The 21,834-nt window shown below is 43.4% G+C and overlaps 1 protein-coding gene across 1 annotated transcript in view; it reads left to right on the top strand.

The window, feature by feature from the left end:
- The first annotated feature begins 5,995 nt into the window (after positions 1-5,995).
- PRSS12 (serine protease 12) overlaps positions 5,996-21,834 on the top strand; it is an 83,190-nt gene continuing 67,351 nt past the window's right edge. Inside the window, exon 1 of the mRNA XM_007114686.3 lies at positions 5,996-6,503. Coding sequence (XP_007114748.2) covers positions 6,014-6,503 — 490 coding nt within the window. The 5' untranslated portion in view covers positions 5,996-6,013. The remainder of the gene's footprint in view (positions 6,504-21,834) is intronic.

Genomic DNA, 21,834 nt, shown 5'->3' with positions numbered 1-21,834 from the left:
CATATGATCATTTCAATAGATGCAGAGAAAGCTTTTGACAAAATTCAACACCCATTTATGATAAAAACCCTGCAGAAAGTAGGCATAGAGGGAACTTTCCTCAACATAATAAAGGCCATATATGACAAACCCACAGCCAACATCGTCCTCAATGGTGAAAAACTGAAACCATTTCCACTAAGATCAGGAACAAGACAAGGTTGCCCACTCTCACAACTATTATTCAACATAGTTTTGGAAGTTTTAGCCACAGCAATCAGAGAAGAAAAAGAAATAAAAGGAATCCAAATCGGAAAAGAAGGAGTGTGGAGTCTTAATCGCTGTGCCACCAGGGAAGTCTCAGGACGTCTCTTTCTTGAAGGTGAAAAGAAGGGGCAGAGAAAGGAGTCTTTAGTTCCCCCTGGAGGTCAAGAAGCTAATGAATAATTTAACAGGGATTTGAACCCAGATCTGCTGGACTCTAAATTGACACCAAATCAATAGGAGAGTAGAACCAGAATCATAGCTGGATTAAGTAGGTTTTCACCTGGAGGCAACTTCTGGCTTAGTAGATGGGGAGATTTTCCTAACAATTTGGATTTTCTAGAGGTGGAGTGTGCTGGCTTCCAAGTAGAAATTTCCTCCACCCATAGTTTTCAAGAAATACTTGGAAGTACACTTGTCAGGATGTTCTGAAAAGGATTCCTGCATTTGACAGAAAGTTGGAGCTCTAAGTCCTTTTCAACACGAAGATTCTGTGCTTCCCAGATCACAGGCAAGCAGTTCTAGCCAGGCTTTTCTTTCAATCTGTTTACTTTTTTCATCTGTGGCCACAGCCCACCTGCAACTGAGGGATTTGAAAACCACTCATTATCCTCAGGCAGACTCCTCAGGAAATGTGTTTTAATTCAAAATAGCTAGTAGTTCATTGGCTTTCAGGGACCGAACCTGTTGAGAGGAGAGAGAAAACCCATCAGCGAGAACTAGTACTCAAGTGAGCAGAGCTGGGGCAGCCGCATGTTTGTCATCCTTCTTAAATGGGGTGCGGCAAGAAGCACGATAGGCAGGGGACTTCCTGCTTCACTGAGGCAGGCTTTCACAGGGTGACTTAGTTTGCGATGTTAAGAATTCAAAGGCAGGGCTTCCCTGGTGGCGCAGCGGTTGAGAATCTGCCTGCCAATGCTGGGGACATGGGTTCAAGTCCTGGTCTGGAAAGATCCCACATGCCACGGAACAACTAAGCCCATGTTCCACAACTACTGAGCCTGTGCTCTAGAGCCCACGAGCCACAACGACTGAGCCTGTGTGCTGCAACTACTGAAGCCCGAGTGCCTAGAGCCCGTGCACCGCAACAGAGTAGCCCCCATTAGCCACAATTAGAGAAAGCCCGTGCGCAGCAATGAAGACCTAACATAGCCAAAAATAAATAAATTAATTTAAAAAAAAATTCAAAGGCAATTACTGAGGCTAATCTACCATGTTGCAGTTGGCACTTTCTGAGTACTCTGTTCAACAGTTCACATGTATTATTTCAATTACCCCTCCCAGAGAACAGGATTGCCGTCCCTTTTTCACAGATGTTGAGCCTTTGGCTTAGAGCACTAAGGGAACTCACCTAAGATCCCATAGTGAATAAGAGCTAGAGCCAGCGCAAGCACCAGTTTGATTTCAAGGTCAAATTAACCTTTTTTCTTTTCTGTTTTGGGAGCTATCTATATATTTACATCTATATTCATCATATACAATATGTATAATTTGGGTAAGCCTGGAAATGAATCTGTAGAATTAATTTCCATATAGGGATTACACCAAGGTTAGATGAGTTTTTAAAAATAAATGGAGGGCTTCCCTGGTGGCACAGTGGTAGGGAGTCCACCTGCCAATGTAGGGGAAAACGGGTTCAAGCCCTGGTCTGGGAAGATCCCACATGCCATGGAGCAACTAAGCTTGTGAGTCACAACTACTGAGACTGTGTGCCACAACGACTGAAGCTTGTGTGCCTAAAGCTGGTGCTCCGCAGCAAGATAAGCCACTGCAATGAGAAGCCCACGCACTGCAACTAAGAGTAGCCCCTGCTCGCCGCAACTAGAGAAAACCCCACACGCAGCAACGAAGACCCCATGCAGCCAAAAATAAATAAATTAATTTAAAAAAATGGAAACAAAAAAGTGTTCAGTTTTATAAAATTTCATTTTGAAAAATGAGAAAAATAGAGATAAAATGCCTCTTAGAAGGATTATGAGTACGATGAGTCAAGCAGAACTTTTCTTTTGCTCTTGGACACTGTATGTAAAGTCAACAGCCCTTATACATGGTTATATATGGTTAAATATAGAAAAGCTGTTGCAATTGTGGGTCCTCAGACATCTTCATGGTGGAGGGCTGGCAAAGAAGAGTGTGTCTGATACAAGGCAGAGGTATAAACTTTACCTCTGCTGCCAGAGACGTCCTGCCAACAGAGGCCCTCGGCCCAAATCACTGTACCATTCATTTAGCAATTCATTTCTTATTTTCTGGATCTTTATTTTATTTTCTTGTACTTTTAACTAAATACTATATGTTCTTTTATTGTATTCCCCCCCACCAAGACCTGATAATGTCTTATAATTTTAAATTTCCCACAGTCCCTAAACAGGGACTTATATTACTGGTATTATTTATTATATTTTTTCTTTCATGTGATACAGCAATGCTCAGTGTTCTTTTAACAATTTTTTTTTGCACTTGGAATTGTCCAAGTAAATACTGCTTTTATGCCATATGTTTGAACGCTCTTAGCTTTTCCAAACACTGGCAGTACCCTAATTGCACATGGAACTTTTCCAAAAGTTATTTGATGTATTGGTTTTGGAACTCTGTAAAAATAAAATGTACAATATATTGGTTGTATTTCTAAATCGAACTACACTATTCAGCCCATCATGTATGTAAAGTAAAAGGATCCCCCAAAACCACCATAAAATTAAATTGTTCTTACGTAACCTAGACACCACAGGAAAGTACAGATATGCACATGTATTCGTGCCCCACCTCCACCCCCCAAGGGTGCACCTCCTCCCTGCTGTGATATGGGCTGGGAGACTCTCCTCTTCACTTCCATTTTTAGGTTTTTGGCTGACAGGCGGGGGAGAGTTGAACTCTTGGGCCCCATATGACCGAGGTTGCTTGATGGAATTGGAGGTTGCAGAGGTGACAAGAGAGATTGGGGGGCCTCGTGGGGCTTTCTAAGTGTTGTGATGGGAAATGCCTGCAAGATGTCACTTGTTTCTTTCTGTTCCTGCTCCTTGCTCCTTTGTTGCTGCTGAAGGGATTGGAAAGCAGAGAAAGAATTGGCAGTGGGGTTCTTGCAGTTGTAACACAATGGAGTTGAGTTGCCTCCCCTTCTCCTTTGGCTTTGATGTGTGTGATAGAGAGTCAGGAGAGTCTGAGGAGGGAGTTGTGGCTAGGTGGCACCTAATCGAGGTGGAAGGAGGAGACTTCTCCCTCTTCCCCCAACACACATGATGTGATGGAGCAGGGAGGGAGAAATGCAGTTCAGGTATTGGATGGAGAATTGGAAATCCTAAACATCTGCATGTTGGTAGCAGCGAGGAGAAATGAAAGAAGAGATTAGCAGAGGAGGGGAGTAATATGTAAAGAGCAGGTCTGTTTAAGTCATACCCTGCCTGTAAAGTAGAGGACAAAACCCAGATTGAGGCCCCTGACGTCACAGTCCAATTACAGACATGCCATTTTATACTCTCAGGAAGATATGCTCCAAAATTGAAGCGATTAAATCCAGATGTGGAATTTTCTGTGGGTAACTCCACTTTGTACGTGTCAGCTTTATAATCTGTTAAATGTTAAGCAGACCTTGGAAAATTTTCAGCTCCTCTTAGGTGTATAGGGAGCTGGAGGGGAGGCCAGACCAGGGTCCCTCCTCTTTGGAGCTCAGTTCCAACCATCTTCTCTTCTACTTCTTTCTCATTATTTTCCTCTCACCAAGGTACACAGGTGTGTCAGAATTGGGTCTGCCTCCAGACCCCCAGGAAGTGTGAAAGCCACGGGTGTAGGAGCCGCGCAGGGAAGGGAGGGCAGCAGGGTCTAAGCAAGCCAGCCAGAATCCCAAGATGAGCCTTCCCTGGGCCATGACATGAGTGGCAGAACGTGGAGAGCCAGTTCTGAAGGAAAAGGGTGACTCCTTTTAGAATTGTCACCTATTATATCAAGAATCTGTGATTGGTGAACTCTGTCAACCCTACTAAAATAAGTAAATCAACCTCCCCCAGAGAAGGATTTTACCTTCACTCTCTTCCCCAAGTACAGTTTTAACTATGCTTTTGGAGTCAGAAAACTATTAGTTTAAAAACAAAAAATGAAATAGTGGGTTAAAAACATCTTGAATAAAGATTTGATAAATACATTCCTGGATTCCTAATATCATTCACTTGCCCACTTCTCTCTGAAGTCAAATCAAATGTTTCATTAATAAGAGTGAACAAAATTTAAAAAAACAACAACAGATGATTCGAAAAGGTTAAACTAAGATTATTATTTGAACTAGGGGAAGGAAATTAATTCAGTTTCTAACTGAAATCTAGGCTTTAACAATAATCGTTTAAGTCATGCTCAAGTTTTCTTCGGAGCGCAGTATATACTATGGGACAGTATTTCTACCCCACACTGAAACACGATTATGCCAGAAAGTAAAATACTGCCTCCTTTACGGCCTTCCTTTTTCTTGTTTAACTTCAGTGGCATAGTCAGGAACAACTGAAAGGGGAAATCCTAAAACATCCAGCTCCAGTGATTTTTTAAAAATTCTAAACCAACTTTTTTTTTCTTTTTTTTTGGCGGCGGGAAGCAGGGGAACTATTGAAAGGGCTTTGCTAAGGTCGAGCTAACAGCTACAAAATTGCCGGCAGGCAGTGTCCACTTTGGAGAGGCGAAAGAGTAGGCTTAACTCAAGTCCCTTGCCAGGCAAAAACGAGGCAGGTGTTAGAGGGATGGCCTTTTTGGATAGGATGGAGACCCGGACGGATGAAGTCTTCTCTGGTTAGAAAGGAAATTTGGTATTAAGAGGGCCTCACGGAATCCCAATAATAACCAAACAACTGGTGTTGTTCAGGGCACCGGGTGGAAAGTGGGTGGCAGGAAGTAGAAAGGCTCAAGTTGCTTTCCCTGCGTTGGTTCAGGAATTTAATTTCAGCAAATGTTTACTGGAGCCTAATAAGTGTTGGCCATGGTGTTAAGCACTGGGATATAAAGCGGAACGGAACGTGGTCTTGTCCTTGAGGAGCTCCCAGCTCAGGAAAATGGCTTCAGCATTCCAAGTAGGCTTTGATAACTTTCACCCCGGGACTTATCAAGGGAGAGTTGCAACTAAACCCATCCACACTTTTAACGATTTCAGAATAGAGGAAACGAGGCGCGGCAAGGGGGTGGAGGAGAGATGGCTGCAGGGGCTGGTGGCAGGCTTGGCGGCCGCCAGACGCGGGGCTATGGTGGTGTCGCCTGCTGGCAAGGAGCGGCCAAGACCGTCCCCCTCGTTGGCACCCTCGGGCTTGGCTCGGGCACACTGAGGCCGCAGCGGTGCCAGCAGCTGGTCCGGCCCGGCCGGGCGGGCTGACAGCCGGAGCCAGGCAGCGGCCGCGCGGAGGTGCGGCTCCGGGGCGAGACTGCGCGCCCCGTGCCGGCAGCCAGGGGGCAGAGTTCCCGGGCCCGTGTCACCGCAGGCTACCTGGGGCTCCGGCCCCGCCACTGTCCGCCGGGTCCGCGTCTTCTCTTGGCGGGTCCTCTCCACCAGCCGGGGCTCCGCGGAGCGCAGGATTTCCCCGCCCGCGATCGCTCCCGAGGCGCAGGAGCAGAGGCACGGCCGGGGATCCACGGCGGGAGGCGAGGCGGGGAGGGGAAGGCGGACCGCGCGCGGGGGACGGGAGGGGGCTCGAGTAGGGGATTCCAGGGACGCGCAGCCCCGCCCTCGCCCCCTCCTCTCCTACCCTTCAGAACCCGCGGAGCAGGGGGAGTATGGAGCAAACGCCGCTGCTCTGGCACCATGACGCTCGCCCGCTTCGCGGTGGCTCTGATTTTCGGGGCGCTCCCCGGAGTGGTCAGCTTTGATCCGGTCCTCAGTTATCCCCTCCACCACCGCCATCGCCATTCGCCCCCTCCGGGTCCCCAGTACCCTTATTACCTTCCTACCCAACAGCGTCCACAGAGGACGCCTCTGCCGCGCGTCCCGCGCCCCCCGGCGGCGCTCCGGGCCCCGCGCCTGCAGGCCCCCCACGCCCGGCACACGCCCGGGCCGCGCGCCGGGGACTGCCCCGCCGGCGAGCCCTGGGTCAACGTGACGGACTTCGGCGCCTCTTGTCTGCGCTGGGCAGAGGTGCCACCGTTCCTCGAGCGGTCGCCCCCGGCGGGCTGGGCTCAACTGCGAGGACAGAGCCACAACTTTTGCCGGAGCCCCGACGGCGCGGGCAGACCCTGGTGCTTCTATGGGAACGCCCACGACAAGGTGGACTGGGGCTACTGCGACTGCAGACACGGTGAGTGGCTTCGGGGCGGCGGCGGCGACTTGGACTGGCGGGGAGCCACCCTAGCTAGGAGAGGGCATTAGGTGTTCCTTGAAGAGAGAGAGTGAGATGGGGTGGGATTGCGGGTTTGCCTCGCTCAGTGCGATGGTGGGCTGCCACTGAGTTAGTATCCAAGTACCTTGGTACCTTGACTTTGAATTAGCAAGGCGGGCTTCGTGTGTGAACCTTATCTGGGGTGATCGTTTCTCTGAAAGGTGCTGCGCCCTGGGTTCCTGGATAAGGTCTTGTCTCTGCCGTGTGTGTGTGTGTGTGTGTGTGTGTGTGTGTGTGTGTGGCCGCGCGCATGTGTTGGGAGGATGTGTGTTTTCTGGATCATCTTGCCTTCAGAATGTTACCATATTTACGTAGAAGAGGCAAAGCAAAGGAGGCGATAGTTTCTAATTACTTGTTTTGGAAAGGGAAATATTAAATCTAATATGACAATCAATAACCTTCCCCCACACCCCGACCCGATTTGGGGAAACGTGGTACAATTTCTGCCTTACTCCCACCATTGACATATATTTGAAAAAGTTTGGCAAAATTTCCCGGCCAAAATACAACTTGTCAAAATGATGTTCATGTTCTGGGGCACAGTGTGATAAACACCATCAGTGAGTGAAGAAAAAAGAAAGGGAAAAGAGATCGGAATAGGAGCTATCTTAGGGAAGAAGCAACTTGATATAGTCAAGTGCGGTTTTCAAGAGTGCCAGTATTCAGCTGTATATGTTGTTTGTGGAAAATCGGGATCAAGTGGTAAAGAGATAAAGTTGGTTAAGATGTTTTGGTTTTGTGGTAATAAAAGCATCACATTAATAGATTTAATGTAAGTGAATAATCGGCCTTTGAACAGTGCTTTGTTTTGAGTTGGTGTTTTGTTTAACATTAGGGCTTTTTTTTTTTCTTTAATAGTTGTGGAAAAAAAACCTTACATGTCCTTCAAAGTTTGGATTTTCTTTAAAAATTCTTATTTTGGCAGCTCTCCATCCAAGCTGTGGGGCAGCGGTTTCACTAATTGTGATTCTGAGATATGTTGTACTTTGTACCTTTTGGAGGTAATTTGGAGGTTAATTTTCACAGGGCCATTCTTTCCTTTCAGAAATTTTTATTTATCTGTGCCTTCGATTGCATTAGTGCTTTGAGTTAAAGGAAAGTGATAGGAAGGTTAAGATCAATTATCCTTTATCCTAGAGAATGATGTCATCGCTATACTTGTGTTGCACAGACAGAATGCCAATGTGGCTGTAAAAAATTTGAGGTGATATCAAGCAGAGAGCCCTAACATTGTTTCACTGTTTACTGTAAGAGATTATTTGTAGTAAAATCTCATGTTTAGCAAACACAGTTTTTTCATCTTTCTATTATTATATTATTTCATATTTCCTATTGTATATACATAGATATAAATAAATGGATTTCAGAGTTAAAACACTACATCTATTGTTCTCTTTCTGACACATAATTCTTTTCACTTTATATTCCAAATGAGGAGAGTAGCTTGTTCATTGATTCTCCCCACCCTCTTGTGTTGAAAAGAAATTTAAACCTAACAGCAACACACTCTTTGTGATTCCTTTATGTTCATAGTCAATTCTCACTAGACAGAACTCTGAACACTGCATAATAGTGTGTGTACGTCCTGGAGTAAAGTGGTTGAACACAAGAGAAACAAAAGAAACCACCCAAGATGGGAGATAAATTCTCCCCCTGCCACCCCCCCCCCGCCAAAAAAAAAAGAAAAAGAAAAAAAACCAGGACAGCAATCTGCTGGCTATGTAATAATTTAATTACTCTCACAGGCTTAGTCTTGATAACCCATTCTGTCATTTACTCCTCACATTCTGATTGGATGTAACTCATACCTTCAAAATGACTGGCATACTCTGAACCTATGACTTTTTTCGTTCCACATTTCAGTTAAGAGTGTGAACAAAGCTACCATGGAGTGGTGAAAAGAATATGGAATTGTGCTTTAGAAAACACTGGTGTCCGCTTTGGCTCTGCCAGTAGCTATGCAGTGTTGAGTAAGACTCAACCCCCAGAGCTTTAGTTTCCTTATCCGGAGGAAGGCAACTTTGAAACAGATTTATTCAAAGGACTTTCCCAGCACTGAGCATGTACCAAAACACCTCGGCCTGATAATAACAGGTAGGATTTATTGAGCATTCACTCTTTGTTGGATGCTGAGCTAAGCATTTTATATATTAGTTTTCTCATTTAATTCTTTTTTTTTTTGAAACGATTTATTTATTTGGCTGCGCCGGGTCTTGGTTGTGGCACACGGGATCTTCGTTGCGGCATGCGGGATCTTTTTTTTTTCTTTTTAGTTGCGGCATGTGGGCTTCTTAGTTGTCGCATGCACGTGGTTTCTAGTTCCCCGACCAGGGATCGAACCCCGGGCCCCCTGCATTGGGAGCGCAGAGTCTTACCCACTGGACCACCAGGGAAGTCCCTCATTGAATTCTTATAGCAACATTATAAGCTAGTGCACATTTCACTCCACAGCTCATTTTATTCTTTAATTATAAAACATGTAGAAATATCTGTACTGTCTTATGATCCTGTTCTTGTCGTTTAAAGACTAGTTTAAAAAGAAAGAAAGGAAATTATGTTTGATCCAATGTACATGATTTCCAGTCTCTTCTGACTTGAGAATATCCAGGGTTTTCTTTTTCTTTTCTTTCTTTCTTTTTTTTAACCAAAAAAAAAAAAAAAGGACAAAAGGAAAGAAAATTTATTGTAATGAAATCCCTCCTTTAAAAAATTAACTGGAGGCTAGAGTCATGTACCTCTTTGCATCGAGAGTAATGAGGAAGTTGGTGCCCCTGAGGTGGAGAGTTGGTGGAAACCAAGTTGAAGGGGTGGCAGGGGGATATCAGGTGAGCCAGGGCAGGGCGTGGACACTCCAGTGGCTCAAATATCTGAGAACAAGAAAGATGATGCCTGGGCCCTGGTTGTGTGAAACTTGCAAATTAGTAATAAAGAATCATTTGGGGGATTCACCCTGAATCAGCCCTGGGAGTTAGTTCTTACAATGAGCATTAGAATCACGTGGGGGCTTATTTAAATGTCGATACCTGGGCTCTAGCCTTCAGAGACCCTGATTAAGTAAGCTAAGGAATTCGGCTCAGGAATGTGCATTTCTAATGAGCAGTCAAGGTGATTTGGAGGCTGAAGACCCTTTGTCACTGTCAGGAAAAACCATGGGAGGGCATCAGAACCCACCTAAGCTGTGTAGCGGTGGGTGATCATGTCAGCTGAGTCTACCATTCTGTGACTTAATCCTGCTAGATTTAGGATCAAGCATAAGGCAGGCCTATGGTAACTTTTTGTGTGGTTTTAGAAAATGGTTTTGTTTGACCAGTGTGGGATAATAACAACTTAGTTCACCAGAATATGATTATTAACTGAATGTGAGCCAGATTATTTTCACATTTCTGTAGGAGCTCCTCTTTGTTACAAGCAGCCAAGTGGAACTCAACCATAGGTGACCAATGACTGATGGGTAAAATAGGTATAATAAACGATAATGCTCTAATGATTGAGATTTTGAGGAGGGAAGGGGCAGGGCACAACCTTTAAAAGAATGACGTAGCCATAGGACATGACAAAAACTGGGCAGACCAGCTAGGTCCAAGATGGCGGAAGATTTGACTTCCAGTGGACCTTGAGCCTCATTATATGCTCACTGTAATATATTAGCATGCTATATGACACACCCACCCATGCCTTGGCAGTTCTGAGGCTGATCAAAGATCAAAAAGTGGGCAGTGGCCCAATTCCTGGAAATCCCATCCTCCCACTTATTAGCCTATGAAATTACCCAGCCCATAAAAACTAACCACACCATATTTCAGGGCCTCTCACCTGAGATGGCCCACACTCTATCTGTGGAATGTGTTTCTCTCTAAATAAATCCACTTCTTATCTATTACTTTGTCTCTCACTGAACTCTTTCTGCGACTAGACATCAAGAACCTGAGCTGTGTGATATTAATTAAAAGACCATGTGGGCTTCCCTGGTGGCGCAGTGGTTGAGAATCCGCCTGCAGATGCAGGGGACACGGGTTCGTGCCCCGGTCCGGGAAGATCCCACATGCCGCGGAGCGGCTGGGCCCGTGAGCCATGGCCGCTGAGCTTGCGCATCCGGAGCCTGTGCTCCGCAAAGGGAGAGGCCACAACAGTGAGAGGCCCGCATACAGCACAAAAAAAAAAAAAAGACCATGGGTTCAAGTCCCAATCTGGGTTTTGGCCAGGTTTGAGTCCCAGCATGTGGGTTCAAGTCCCAATCTGAGTTGAATGGTTTCAATTTTACCGAAAGAGTGATTCATAGATCTGACTTTTTGTCATATCATGCAGATTAGTTCACCCAAATCTCCTGATTCAGATAGAGATAGCGGACTTGTGGGATGATACAGGCTGTACTCTTTGAAGTCCATCTGGTGTTTGAAGTGAAGGTTAATTTAAAAAGTTGGTAGAAAGCAGTCCCTTTTTAAACTTTTTTAATGCTGCGTCTTGATTCTACATAGCAGGTGCTGAAAAACATTTATTAGCAATAACAGATTTGATACATTTCCTGGCTGGATTTTAAATATTGAGCTCACTCTGCTTTTCAGGCTAAGGCAGATATAAAATACTTTGATTTGGGGCATTATCTGACTTTTTACTAGTGTGAATTTTTTTTTTAAGGAGAAAATTAGATATCCACTTACTACAGCCTTTTATGAGTGATTATCCTGGACTCACAAATACTCTCTCTCTCTGCATATATATGCAGTCCTTGGGGTGTGTGTGTTTGTGTGTGTGAAGGTAACCTTTGCAAAAGTAATTTGGTTTATAACTGTGAAGGCAAACCTAAATATCAAACAATAAGGTATTACTCAGAGATCTCTTTATTCAATGGACACTCTGCAGCTCCTAAAGTGATAATCACAAAGATTGTCTATAAAAAATGGAAAAATGCTCACAATAATGTTAAGAGGAAAATATGGATACAAAATTTATATATATTATGACTAACTGAAAACAAGGATGGCTGTGAAAAGTTTGGAAGAGGAAACAGATGATAATTACAAACTTGGGTATGAGTGTGGCTTGGATCAGTTAAGGTGGTTTTGGTGGCAAAGAATAGAAAACCCAATTCAAAATGACTGAAGAAATAAGATTTGTTGTTCATATTACAAGAAGTCAGGCTCCAACATGGTACATCTCTATTTCTCTTCTACTCTTGATTCCTTTATTTTCAAAGTGTGGCTTTTATCCTTAGGCTAATGGTTATTCCAGATTTCATATCGAGATAGAACAACTTGAAGAAGAAAGGTAGAGCCCCCTCTTCACGTATGTCCCATTGAAAATGCAAGGAGACCTTCCCAGAATTCCCCCCAGACTTCCTCCCGTATTTCATTGACCAGACCTTCCTGGCACTATCTGGGAAGGAAAATGCAATTGCCATGCTTGCCTAGATTACTCAGGATTGACCTCTGAACACATGGGGACAATACTGGCAGGGAGAAGCAGGTAGTTATTAAGGAGAACCAACAGAGTCTGCCAAGAAGTGTGGTTGAGGTTTGTCCTTGTTGGCCTGCACCCCTCAGGCCTGCAAGCCTCAGGCCTGCAAGCCCTGTACTTGCCCAGCCTCCTGACCAAAGAAAGAGCCCAGAGTCAGCGATAGAGACGTCAATGGCTTAATGGATGGGGGATCTTACATCTCTGAAGTAAGGTCCTGGAGCAACATCCCACCATGTGCAGCAGGTGGTGGGCAGGACATGGCAGCAGTCTTTGCTACAGGTGTGTGTGTGTGGTGTGTGTGTGTGGTGTGTGTGTGTGTGTGTGTGTGTGTGTGTATAGGGGGGGTGTGTGTGTGTGGTGTGTGTGTGTGGTGTGTGTGTGTGGTGTGTGTGTGTGGTGTGTGTGTGTGGTGTGTGTGTGTGGTGTGTGTGTGTGGTGTGTGTGTGTGGTGTGTGTGTGTGGTGTGTGTGTGTGGTGTGTGTGTGTGGTGTGTGTGTGTGGTGTGTGTGTGTGGTGTGTGTGTGTGGTGTGTGTGTGTGGTGTGTGTGTGTGTGTGTGTGTGTGTGTGTATAGGGGGCTGGGGGGTGGGAGGAGTAGGGGTGAGGGTGGGGGATGAGTGGGTAGAGAGGGAGGTTACCAGTTACAGAGGGAATTGACATCAGGTTGGCTCATTGGTTACCAGGGAAACCAGCAGGGGAGCACGCCCCTCACCACCCCTTTGATAAGCTATCATAGTGGAGATGATCTGATCTAAAAATTAAAACAGTCACTAGCTGGAGCTGGGGCAAGTGTGTAGGCGTTTACTGTTAGGCTCTATGATTAAGAGGGAAGGTCGGTCACGTGAGTAGCGTGTAGGTGAAGCAGGGACTGGTTGAGCAGGGGATGTACAGAGAGCAGGAGAACTGCCGTCTTGGGTGGCCTGACCATACAGTCCTTACACAGGTATCCCCCACTTTGTGAAAGTTTGCTTTATGCCACTTCACTTTTACAGAAGACCTACATTAGTACCTGTTTCTGCTAGAAAAGAAATCCAAAGAGAATTTTTGCTCTTATGAAAGAGCAAAAGGTGAAAGGTGCAAATTGAAAAGAGCATTCAGTGTTTGTTTTGCAGTGAGCCATTATAGAGGCAGTGCACACCCAGAGCAGTGAGGGTGGCGCCCCTAAGCGCCTTCTCCAGGAACTACTCTCAGTATCTCAGCATCAGGCTGCTGTCAGGCTTTGAGCTGTGTCTGTGAGCATCTGTGCTTTTTCTCAATTTATTTTGTGCCTCTCTTAGCAAGATATGTCCTAAGGTTAGTTGCTTCTTGGCTTTATGCCATTTTGGCTTAACAAAAGGTTTCACAGGAAAATTCTACTTTTGGATGGCGGGCAAAACCTGCACTGGGGAAACTTAATGCAATTAGAAAAGAGTTATAAGTAATGTAAAAAATTACACCGTGAAATGCTTCACGCATTCTTTTGCCGTATGTAGATGAATAACATTTGGACATTGATTTAATTGGTAGAGCATATTTGCTTGTTTTAAGATGCTATTTGCAGCTCTAGCAATTTATGTCTGAAATGAATAATTCCAATGTTAAGAATATGGAAGTTGGTTTGTTTGTGGAAAATCGGGATCAAGTGGTAAAGAGATAAAGTTGGTTAAGATGTTTTGGTTTTGTGGTAATAAAAGCATCACATTAATAGATTTAATGTAAGTGAATAATCGGCCTTTGAACAGTGCTTTGTTTTGAGTTGGTGTTTTGTTTAACATTAGGGCTTTTTTTTTTTCTTTAATAGTTGTGGAAAAAAAACCTTACATGTCCTTCAAAGTTTGGATTTTCTTTAAAAATTCTTATTTTGGCAGCTCTCCATCCAAGCTGTGGGGCAGCGGTTTCACTAATTGTGATTCTGAGATATGTTGTACTTTGTACCTTTTGGAGGTAATTTGGAGGTTAATTTTCACAGGGCCATTCTTTCCTTTCAGAAATTTTTATTTATCTGTGCCTTCGATTGCATTAGTGCTTTGAGTTAAAGGAAAGTGATAGGAAGGTTAAGATCAATTATCCTTTATCCTAGAGAATGATGTCATCGCTATACTTGTGTTGCACAGACAGAATGCCAATGTGGCTGTAAAAAATTTGAGGTGATATCAAGCAGAGAGCCCTAACATTGTTTCACTGTTTACTGTAAGAGATTATTTGTAGTAAAATCTCATGTTTAGCAAACACAGTTTTTTCATCTTTCTATTATTATATTATTTCATATTTCCTATTGTATATACATAGATATAAATAAATGGATTTCAGAGTTAAAACACTACATCTATTGTTCTCTTTCTGACACATAATTCTTTTCACTTTATATTCCAAATGAGGAGAGTAGCTTGTTCATTGATTCTCCCCACCCTCTTGTGTTGAAAAGAAATTTAAACCTAACAGCAACACACTCTTTGTGATTCCTTTATGTTCATAGTCAATTCTCACTAGACAGAACTCTGAACACTGCATAATAGTGTGTGTACGTCCTGGAGTAAAGTGGTTGAACACAAGAGAAACAAAAGAAACCACCCAAGATGGGAGATAAATTCTCCCCCTGCCACCCCCCCCCCCGCCAAAAAAAAAAGAAAAAGAAAAAAAACCAGGACAGCAATCTGCTGGCTATGTAATAATTTAATTACTCTCACAGGCTTAGTCTTGATAACCCATTCTGTCATTTACTCCTCACATTCTGATTGGATGTAACTCATACCTTCAAAATGACTGGCATACTCTGAACCTATGACTTTTTTCGTTCCACATTTCAGTTAAGAGTGTGAACAAAGCTACCATGGAGTGGTGAAAAGAATATGGAATTGTGCTTTAGAAAACACTGGTGTCCGCTTTGGCTCTGCCAGTAGCTATGCAGTGTTGAGTAAGACTCAACCCCCAGAGCTTTAGTTTCCTTATCCGGAGGAAGGCAACTTTGAAACAGATTTATTCAAAGGACTTTCCCAGCACTGAGCATGTACCAAAACACCTCGGCCTGATAATAACAGGTAGGATTTATTGAGCATTCACTCTTTGTTGGATGCTGAGCTAAGCATTTTATATATTAGTTTTCTCATTTAATTCTTTTTTTTTTTGAAACGATTTATTTATTTGGCTGCGCCGGGTCTTGGTTGTGGCACACGGGATCTTCGTTGCGGCATGCGGGATCTTTTTTTTTTCTTTTTAGTTGCGGCATGTGGGCTTCTTAGTTGTCGCATGCACGTGGTTTCTAGTTCCCCGACCAGGGATCGAACCCCGGGCCCCCTGCATTGGGAGCGCAGAGTCTTACCCACTGGACCACCAGGGAAGTCCCTCATTGAATTCTTATAGCAACATTATAAGCTAGTGCACATTTCACTCCACAGCTCATTTTATTCTTTAATTATAAAACATGTAGAAATATCTGTACTGTCTTATGATCCTGTTCTTGTCGTTTAAAGACTAGTTTAAAAAGAAAGAAAGGAAATTATGTTTGATCCAATGTACATGATTTCCAGTCTCTTCTGACTTGAGAATATCCAGGGTTTTCTTTTTCTTTTCTTTCTTTCTTTTTTTTAACCAAAAAAAAAAAAAAAGGACAAAAGGAAAGAAAATTTATTGTAATGAAATCCCTCCTTTAAAAAATTAACTGGAGGCTAGAGTCATGTACCTCTTTGCATCGAGAGTAATGAGGAAGTTGGTGCCCCTGAGGTGGAGAGTTGGTGGAAACCAAGTTGAAGGGGTGGCAGGGGGATATCAGGTGAGCCAGGGCAGGGCGTGGACACTCCAGTGGCTCAAATATCTGAGAACAAGAAAGATGATGCCTGGGCCCTGGTTGTGTGAAACTTGCAAATTAGTAATAAAGAATCATTTGGGGGATTCACCCTGAATCAGCCCTGGGAGTTAGTTCTTACAATGAGCATTAGAATCACGTGGGGGCTTATTTAAATGTCGATACCTGGGCTCTAGCCTTCAGAGACCCTGATTAAGTAAGCTAAGGAATTCGGCTCAGGAATGTGCATTTCTAATGAGCAGTCAAGGTGATTTGGAGGCTGAAGACCCTTTGTCACTGTCAGGAAAAACCATGGGAGGGCATCAGAACCCACCTAAGCTGTGTAGCGGTGGGTGATCATGTCAGCTGAGTCTACCATTCTGTGACTTAATCCTGCTAGATTTAGGATCAAGCATAAGGCAGGCCTATGGTAACTTTTTGTGTGGTTTTAGAAAATGGTTTTGTTTGACCAGTGTGGGATAATAACAATTTAGTTCACCAGAATATGATTATTAACTGAATGTGAGCCAGATTATTTTCACATTTCTGTAGGAGCTCCTCTTTGTTACAAGCAGCCAAGTGGAACTCAACCATAGGTGACCAATGACTGATGGGTAAAATAGGTATAATAAACGATAATGCTCTAATGATTGAGATTTTGAGGAGGGAAGGGGCAGGGCACAACCTTTAAAAGAATGACGTAGCCATAGGACATGACAAAAACTGGGCAGACCAGCTAGGTCCAAGATGGCGGAAGATTTGACTTCCAGTGGACCTTGAGCCTCATTATATGCTCACTGTAATATATTAGCATGCTATATGACACACCCACCCATGCCTTGGCAGTTCTGAGGCTGATCAAAGATCAAAAAGTGGGCAGTGGCCCAATTCCTGGAAATCCCATCCTCCCACTTATTAGCCTATGAAATTACCCAGCCCATAAAAACTAACCACACCATATTTCAGGGCCTCTCACCTGAGATGGCCCACACTCTATCTGTGGAATGTGTTTCTCTCTAAATAAATCCACTTCTTATCTATTACTTTGTCTCTCACTGAACTCTTTCTGCGACTAGACATCAAGAACCTGAGCTGTGTGATATTAATTAAAAGACCATGTGGGCTTCCCTGGTGGCGCAGTGGTTGAGAATCCGCCTGCAGATGCAGGGGACACGGGTTCGTGCCCCGGTCCGGGAAGATCCCACATGCCGCGGAGCGGCTGGGCCCGTGAGCCATGGCCGCTGAGCTTGCGCATCCGGAGCCTGTGCTCCGCAAAGGGAGAGGCCACAACAGTGAGAGGCCCGCATACAGCGCAAAAAAAAAAAAAAGACCATGGGTTCAAGTCCCAATCTGGGTTTTGGCCAGGTTTGAGTCCCAGCATGTGGGTTCAAGTCCCAATCTGAGTTGAATGGTTTCAATTTTACCGAAAGAGTGATTCATAGATCTGACTTTTTGTCATATCATGCAGATTAGTTCACCCAAATCTCCTGATTCAGATAGAGATAGCGGACTTGTGGGATGATACAGGCTGTACTCTTTGAAGTCCATCTGGTGTTTGAAGTGAAGGTTAATTTAAAAAGTTGGTAGAAAGCAGTCCCTTTTTAAACTTTTTTAATGCTGCGTCTTGATTCTACATAGCAGGTGCTGAAAAACATTTATTAGCAATAACAGATTTGATACATTTCCTGGCTGGATTTTAAATATTGAGCTCACTCTGCTTTTCAGGCTAAGGCAGATATAAAATACTTTGATTTGGGGCATTATCTGACTTTTTACTAGTGTGAATTTTTTTTTTAAGGAGAAAATTAGATATCCACTTACTACAGCCTTTTATGAGTGATTATCCTGGACTCACAAATACTCTCTCTCTCTGCATATATATGCAGTCCTTGGGGTGTGTGTGTTTGTGTGTGTGAAGGTAACCTTTGCAAAAGTAATTTGGTTTATAACTGTGAAGGCAAACCTAAATATCAAACAATAAGGTATTACTCAGAGATCTCTTTATTCAATGGACACTCTGCAGCTCCTAAAGTGATAATCACAAAGATTGTCTATAAAAAATGGAAAAATGCTCACAATAATGTTAAGAGGAAAATATGGATACAAAATTTATATATATTATGACTAACTGAAAACAAGGATGGCTGTGAAAAGTTTGGAAGAGGAAACAGATGATAATTACAAACTTGGGTATGAGTGTGGCTTGGATCAGTTAAGGTGGTTTTGGTGGCAAAGAATAGAAAACCCAATTCAAAATGACTGAAGAAATAAGATTTGTTGTTCATATTACAAGAAGTCAGGCTCCAACATGGTACATCTCTATTTCTCTTCTACTCTTGATTCCTTTATTTTCAAAGTGTGGCTTTTATCCTTAGGCTAATGGTTATTCCAGATTTCATATCGAGATAGAACAACTTGAAGAAGAAAGGTAGAGCCCCCTCTTCACGTATGTCCCATTGAAAATGCAAGGAGACCTTCCCAGAATTCCCCCCAGACTTCCTCCCGTATTTCATTGACCAGACCTTCCTGGCACTATCTGGGAAGGAAAATGCAATTGCCATGCTTGCCTAGATTACTCAGGATTGACCTCTGAACACATGGGGACAATACTGGCAGGGAGAAGCAGGTAGTTATTAAGGAGAACCAACAGAGTCTGCCAAGAAGTGTGGTTGAGGTTTGTCCTTGTTGGCCTGCACCCCTCAGGCCTGCAAGCCTCAGGCCTGCAAGCCCTGTACTTGCCCAGCCTCCTGACCAAAGAAAGAGCCCAGAGTCAGCGATAGAGACGTCAATGGCTTAATGGATGGGGGATCTTACATCTCTGAAGTAAGGTCCTGGAGCAACATCCCACCATGTGCAGCAGGTGGTGGGCAGGACATGGCAGCAGTCTTTGCTACAGGTGTGTGTGTGTGGTGTGTGTGTGTGGTGTGTGTGTGTGTGTGTGTGTGTGTGTGTATAGGGGGCTGGGGGGTGGGAGGAGTAGGGGTGAGGGTGGGGGATGAGTGGGTAGAGAGGGAGGTTACCAGTTACAGAGGGAATTGACATCAGGTTGGCTCATTGGTTACCAGGGAAACCAGCAGGGGAGCACGCCCCTCACCACCCCTTTGATAAGCTATCATAGTGGAGATGATCTGATCTAAAAATTAAAACAGTCACTAGCTGGAGCTGGGGCAAGTGTGTAGGCGTTTACTGTTAGGCTCTATGATTAAGAGGGAAGGTCGGTCACGTGAGTAGCGTGTAGGTGAAGCAGGGACTGGTTGAGCAGGGGATGTACAGAGAGCAGGAGAACTGCCGTCTTGGGTGGCCTGACCATACAGTCCTTACACAGGTATCCCCCACTTTGTGAAAGTTTGCTTTATGCCACTTCACTTTTACAGAAGACCTACATTAGTACCTGTTTCTGCTAGAAAAGAAATCCAAAGAGAATTTTTGCTCTTATGAAAGAGCAAAAGGTGAAAGGTGCAAATTGAAAAGAGCATTCAGTGTTTGTTTTGCAGTGAGCCATTATAGAGGCAGTGCACACCCAGAGCAGTGAGAGTGGCGCCCCTAAGCGCCTTCTCCAGGAACTACTCTCAGTATCTCAGCATCAGGCTGCTGTCAGGCTTTGAGCTGTGTCTGTGAGCATCTGTGCTTTTTCTCAATTTATTTTGTGCCTCTCTTAGCAAGATATGTCCTAAGGTTAGTTGCTTCTTGGCTTTATGCCATTTTGGCTTAACAAAAGGTTTCACAGGAAAATTCTACTTTTGGATGGCGGGCAAAACCTGCACTGGGGAAACTTAATGCAATTAGAAAAGAGTTATAAGTAATGTAAAAAATTACACCGTGAAATGCTTCACGCATTCTTTTGCCGTATGTAGATGAATAACATTTGGACATTGATTTAATTGGTAGAGCATATTTGCTTGTTTTAAGATGCTATTTGCAGCTCTAGCAATTTATGTCTGAAATGAATAATTCCAATGTTAAGAATATGGAAGTTGGTTCAGTTGTTAGGTAAACAGTGTTTAATTCTAATTTTTACCTTTTTTTTTTTTTTTTTTGCGGTACGCGGGCCCCTCTCTGCTGCGGCCTCTCCCGTTGCGGAGCACAGGCTCCGGACGCGCAGGCCCAGCGGCCATGGCCCACGGGCCCAGCCGCTACGCGGCACGTGGGATCCTCCCAGACCAGGGCACGAACCCGCGTCCCCTGCATCGGCAGGCGGACCCCCAACCACTGTGCCACCAGGGAAACCCCTAATTCTAATTTTTTAACCTTTCCCCCCTTGAATTAACCTGTAAAGAAGGAAGTCCTCTGAAGCCTGTCCCTTTAGTCTGCATAGCAGACGAGAGTTTAGTTGCGCACCATATGAACAATTGTTGTAGACTGCCTTCTACATGGTTGACACGCTGTTGTTAGAAAATCAGGAAATGTTGATTTTTGCCTCCTTTGCATCTAACTTTTCCAGAGCAGTCACCTCCTCTCACCTCTTCTTCCTCTTCCTGAAAATTAGCACAACAATATTAATAAAAATTTTATTGTTTGCAAAACACTAAAGTAATGAGATTTGCCTGCAAGAAGCCATGTATGCACATTCAGCTTCATGCTTTTTATTAGGATCACCAGAGAGACACAAAGACTGAGAAATGCTGATTCTTGTAGAAAGGCAAGAGTAGATTTCATTAAACATTTACTGAGTTCACACCAGCGGCAGAATTTACAAAGATGAATTAGAAATCACCTGTGTCCTCTAGTTGAGGACGGTCACTCTCTGGTTGAGATCAGGAGAATACTAAGCATTTTTATTACCTTTCCTGTGATATGTACTTTGGGAGACAGCTACGATTACTATTAAGTGTAGTTTAATTTCATCATCCACAGTTGTACAATAAAATGGTAATACCCACACCATGTGTTTATGTGTGGATAGTTCAGAGACAAACAATTTGTGGAATTTTCTGTTCCAGTTATTTAAATGCATGCATTGTTAGTGTACCATAACTTAACCTTGCATAGAGTCTTCTTTTATATATATATTATATAACGTTTTAAACCCACAAATAATCGGTAAGATTTATAAATTTCTAATAAGCCCACTGTAAATGGGTAGAATTGCTTACAGAGGATATGCTCTCATTTTGAACCAGACCAGTTCCTATTTCTTCTCAATACTAAAGGTATCTACATGAAAAATAAATGAACAATTAATATGAATTATAGATGTGAACTAATGGAGGCAAATATAGTTCAGTTGCGTAATAGTTCAGGGGAATGCTTCGTACGTTAAAAGATGATTTGATTTCATTTTGACATAGCATGATTTGAATAAAATCTATTTCGCAGTGCTAAACTGGTTTCAGTTATGGGTAAATGTAATCATAAACAAAATAGAATACCTCAGTACCATCAAATAAGGTGTAGGAAAAAAAACATCAGAATTAACTTAACCCCCCCTACTGTACTTGAAAAATTCAGCTAACTGCTGCCCAATTCAGTTGTTTTTAGGGAGTGTGATTTTTTGTCTGTATTTTATAATTAAGATAGGAAATGATCATTTAGTATATTTTTCCAGTGTTGCCTTTGGTATAAGACAAAAGATTATGTTTCATTGTCAAATATGTGGACTAAATTGTCCAACATGTAATGGGCTTTTTTCTATTCTTTTAAATAGTTCATAAACTGAAATTTCTGCATCATTTTCAGCTTCACGTATACTTTTTGTCAAGGATCTGAACAATAGCTTGATGTCACCAGCATGGATTCTGTCTGATTCCACCAGAACAATAGAAATGACTAAAATTAATTATTTTGTGCCTCTCTGAAGTTCAGTAATAGATGAGAAAGGATCTGTGTGATAACATTAATTTTCTTTTACACATTTATCAAACTGTGATTTTAAAAGATTTTAAAAATATTTATTATGAATTCTATTCAGAAAACACTACTGGGATGGATCTTTGTTTTTGCTGTTTTTCTTTTTTTTTTTTTTTTTTGGTACGCGGGCCTCTCTCTCTGTTGTGGCCTCTCCCGTTGCGGAGCACAGGCTCCGGACGCGCAGGCTCAG

This window comes from Physeter macrocephalus, chromosome 7, assembly GCF_002837175.3.
Source record: "Physeter macrocephalus isolate SW-GA chromosome 7, ASM283717v5, whole genome shotgun sequence".
Classification (NCBI taxonomy): Eukaryota; Metazoa; Chordata; class Mammalia; order Artiodactyla; family Physeteridae; genus Physeter; species Physeter macrocephalus.
Note: the sequence above shows the minus strand (reverse complement) of the source record. Positions and strands in the feature narration are given on the sequence as shown.